Here is a 4,333-nt window from a genome sequence, read left to right as displayed (position 1 = left end):
GTTCAATGACCTGGGGCTCTGCAGAATCGCTGGCAAACCCACCAAGGCAGGGCAGCAGTGCCTGCCTGGGGACTGGCGATGCTTCCCCAGCTCACGGGAGAGCTCACAGGCTCTGAGCAAGTCTGTTGAGATGCTCCAGCCCTCCTCGCCCCTCTGGGAAGGGACAAAGCCTGAGGCCATCAGTATAGGCATCCCCTAAATGTAGGCAGCACAGTGCAGAGGGCTGACTGGGACTGCCCACAGCATGAGTGAGCCATCAGTTTCCCAAAGTCTCTCCCAAGCACCATGGCTGTGGATGTACAAAGAGGTGAACACACGGGTCAGCTTCAGCACGCGCGGTTGAGCGCCGCAAGTCACAGCCCAGTGGAAATGGGAGCTCGTGATCCTCCCACCACTGCATGCTGTCCCTGCGGGAGGAGAAGACCCAATAACTCTTTGGCTCTCTGGGCAAGATACCCAAATTGGTCAAATCCAATAGTCCAAGATCCTTCCATGTTTGGAAGCAAATTCTTGTTCCCTTGGCAAGTCTGTTTGTCCTCGAAGAGCGCGTGGGGGGTATGTGTGTGTATATATAGCCGTTATTACAAGGGTGTGCGGAAAAGCGAGTTTCTAACCAAGTTTGCTCCATATGTGGCTATAATTATGTGCCACTTCGGCCTGGGACTGACTCTACCTTCAAAAGGGAAGGGAAGAGGAGAGAAGAGGTGCTGAGACATTGGATGAGTGGCATGTGTATTGGACAGGTGGCAGATTTGTCCTGGGCCGGCACAGGAGCTCCACGATGTATCCTGGATGAGGCCACGGGGTGGGCTTTGCCCTGGTCAGTTCACGGTTGGCACCTGGTTCTGATGGAGGCTGAACTCTTTGGCTTTGAGGCGCAGGCTGGCGATGCTGTTGGCCATGTTCACCCCTTGGGTGGGTGTTGCAGTCCCACTGGAGCTGTAGGAGGGCACAGTGCTGTGGGGAGGGAGCAGGGGAGGAATGAGGAATGGCCCATGGAGGAGTGTCCATGCCCCTTGTTGTCTTGCCAACTTCCCAGGCCGGACTGGCCGTTCCCTCTTAGACATCTCCCACAAGAACAGTCAAGGCTTCAGCATTTTTATGTGGCTGGATGCATGTGGGAACCCCTCAACTATGCACTGGGAGGCCCTGCCTTGAGCTTTTGGATGAGATGGCTCGACATGCATAGCTGGGAACCAGAAGGGACCTATGCCACCTCCCATGCTGAGATGTGGGAAGGGTCAACACTAGGCCAAGCGAATCCCTCACAAGGACCAGGGCCTCTTCTCAAGCCCCAAAATGCATGGAGGCAGGGAAGCCTGCTCAGTGATGGGCAGCAGATGCTCAAACATGCTGAAATGGTTCCCAAAGCAAAGCCAGATGAGCTCCTTTTGGCCCTGTAAAACTCTCCAAATCCCCAGCAGCAGCACAGGGCTCCTGCAGCAGTGAGTGGTCCCTAGGCAGCCTGTCCCATGGCCACCTCCACTCCAGCTCCTCCAGAGCCTCCACCTACCTGTACGGGGAGGTGCTGGTCCAAGAGAGATACTCCGGGGTCAGTGCGGTGGGTCGTGGTGCCATGGGCTGCTCAATGGCTGCTTCTTGGCTGTAGGATTTGAGGAGTGATGCTGATCTGTTGGCCAACATTGCCCTCTCGTTACGGCGGAACTTGGCCCTCCGGTTCTGAAACCAAACCTGCACGGGGAGAGAAGGTGGTCAGCAGGGATATCCCAAGCATCTGTCCTACCAATCATGGTTATGTGCAGGATGAAATGAGAGAGGGGACAATCCCTGCTCCCATCTGGGGGCAAGGTAGAAGGTGTTGTTTTCTCCCACACAAACCTTTGCTCACCTGCACTCTTGCCTCGCTGAGGTTGACCCTTCTTGCCAGCTCCTCCCGCACGAAGGCGTCAGGGTAGTGTGTCCTCTCAAAGACCCTCTCCAGAGCCTGCAGCTGGCTGCTGTTGAACGTGGTGCGGTTCCTCCTCTGCTTCTTCTTCCTCTTGGCTGCTCCACGGCTTGGGCTCAGGCTCTCACCTGTGGGGAAGGCAGAGAAGAGGCCACATGAGAGCCAGACCTGTGTTAGACCCCATGACCCAGCCAGGCTCAAGTCCTCCCGGGGGTCTGCACTGCCCTACTCTGTGCCAGCTGTGCTCCTCACAGGCATTTGGGACTCTGTGGGGAGCAGCATATGTGCAACCCTGTGGTGTCCATAAGAAACAAAACTTATTTCAGGACCTTCTGCAGCTTAGGGTTAATCCAAGTATTTGTGAAGACCTGTGGTGGTTTCACATCTGGCTAAAACCACCCAGACCTGATTTTGAATACCAGTCTCAGTGGATTCTGGGGCAGTGCTTGACCCAAACTGGGAATATGTCCACAGCATGTCCTGGGCTTGGCTGATCCTAAGGGTTTAGGCCAAGCTTTCATGGATGGTGATGGAAATTCAGCACCAAAACACTTCCAAGATGTGGGTCTCTGCTCCCACCTCCAGCACCCCCCAAAGTCCTGGCTGTGGTGTGTCCCCAAGGTGACACAAGGGCTGTATTCAAACATCTGCTCATCCAACCCTGGTCTTCAGAGCTTGGAATGAACACATCTCACAGAGCTCAGCCTCCGCAGTGTTTATTTCTGGCTTTGCTGGCTCATGGAAACATGAAGCTGAGGGTGTAGTTTGGTTTCTCAGTATTGATCTTGGGCTGTCAGCCAGGCTGAGATTAATCTCCTCTTCGTCACTAATATCCTAAGGTTTAGGCAAGTTTATGAAGTCTTTTTCCGAGACACCCAGTCAGCTGCCTGCAGAGGCTTCCTGGGGAACACGAGTCACTGTCGTTCTCCCTTGTGGAGGTACTGGTTAATGATTCTTTCTGTTAATAAAGCATCTGGATCCAATCTCTACCTACTGGTGGGAAAGTATTTTGGAATTATTTGAAACGTTAATAATTTTATGACATTCTGATTCATAGCAGGGTTATATTGGAGGTTTCTGCTCTATGTCATTGCAGGGGCCATGGTGGCAGGAATCATCACTCCCTGAATATGCCCAAGAATGAAATACTTCTAATAAGCTATCATGATACTTATTAAATAGATGTGCAGGGTTTTCAGCTGATACTTGAGCAACTAACAAAATCTACTGGAAGGGGATATTAACTCTCCTTTTTAAAGATATCACCAAGCTGTTAAGCAGGAGGAAACTATGGGTTCCAAGATCTTCAACACCAGAAAAACCTTCTTGGACATTAATTCTGAATAATGCAATCCATAAAATGTCCACCAATAAGTTTTCCATCAAGTTTCTAAGGTTCCTTTGTGCCTGAGTTCACCACTCTCAAGAGCTGTCCCATCCAAAGATAAGCCATGAGGACCAGAGAAACACCAATATCTGCTGGCAGAGATATGGAGGTGAGACCTGGGCACCAACTCCATACCTGCTCTCCATCTCCCAGGCACATGTAGGGATTTTGACCATGATAGGGTCAAACTACTGGGACTATGGGGAGAGGAGAGAATCCCTGGATGTGAAGTGGAGGTAAAGGAGCTTTGTGCACCTCCCAGGGCCTTGCTGCAGCCGCCAGCATTTCTCTGGGGCTTTTATTATATTGCAGGTGCAGTTGAACCTCAGTTGACCACCCTTTGGGCTGGAAACAGCCTGTGCTCTTGTATTTGGGACATGGCTTTCTTGGTTGGGTAAAGACACCATGGATGGTGCCGTGCCTGAAATACATGTGGGTTTGAGGCCCTTTCCCCAGCCAGAAAACTGCAGGCTGCCCTTCACCACCGACCTTGTTTAAAGGCTCACAAGTAAAATTCTCAGGATTCCCTCCAGCCCTTGTTCCTGCAGCTTCAAATGTTCTGCCAGTCCCTACTTTCCAGTTGCCCCTTTTAGTTAAATTCCTTTTTTGGTCCTGTTTTCCTTCAGCGAGCTAACGAGCCGCTGGATTAAAATACATGAAGTCCAGCCATGGTTGTCCTTGAGATTTCTGGGAGCCTGGGACTGAAATGGGAACCATCAGGCTGGGAAAGAGCTACAGAATATAAGAGGGTGAGAGATGTTTCCTTGTGGGTTTATGGCCACCCCATAGGGCTTGTGGGGAAATGATGGAGCAGGGTTTGGTACAGAAAGTGCCGTTGCCAGGGGCACCCACTGACCCTCACTGAACTGGCAATGATTTCAGCAGAACCTTAGGAAATCTATAAATAAAATTTCTAAACTCCTTTTGGTTTCATCCCCAATTTAAATCTGGCTACAGCACTTTTCCGTAAGTGATGGCTTTTCTCACCCACTCTAATTTGTCTGAAAGCAAAGAGGTGGAGGAAAGGTTTCATAAATTAA

At 51.2% G+C, this 4,333-nt stretch overlaps 1 protein-coding gene across 1 annotated transcript; it reads right to left on the bottom strand.

Annotated features, from left to right (window-relative positions):
- Window positions 1-456: 456 nt before the first annotated feature.
- LOC103801145 (paired mesoderm homeobox protein 2-like) lies at window positions 457-2,211 on the bottom strand. Its single transcript, XM_009073550.1, is given in 4 exon segments — window positions 457-957; window positions 1,514-1,692; window positions 1,850-2,173; window positions 2,176-2,211. Coding segments are annotated over 4 exon segments (675 nt in total). The 3' UTR covers window positions 457-821.
- Between the last annotated feature and the right edge of the window lie 2,122 nt (window positions 2,212-4,333).

The sequence above is a fragment of the Acanthisitta chloris genome, unplaced genomic scaffold (assembly GCF_000695815.1).
Source record: "Acanthisitta chloris isolate BGI_N310 unplaced genomic scaffold, ASM69581v1 scaffold19684, whole genome shotgun sequence".
Taxonomy (NCBI): Eukaryota; Metazoa; Chordata; class Aves; order Passeriformes; family Acanthisittidae; genus Acanthisitta; species Acanthisitta chloris.
This window is presented reverse-complemented; position numbering and strand designations above follow the sequence as displayed.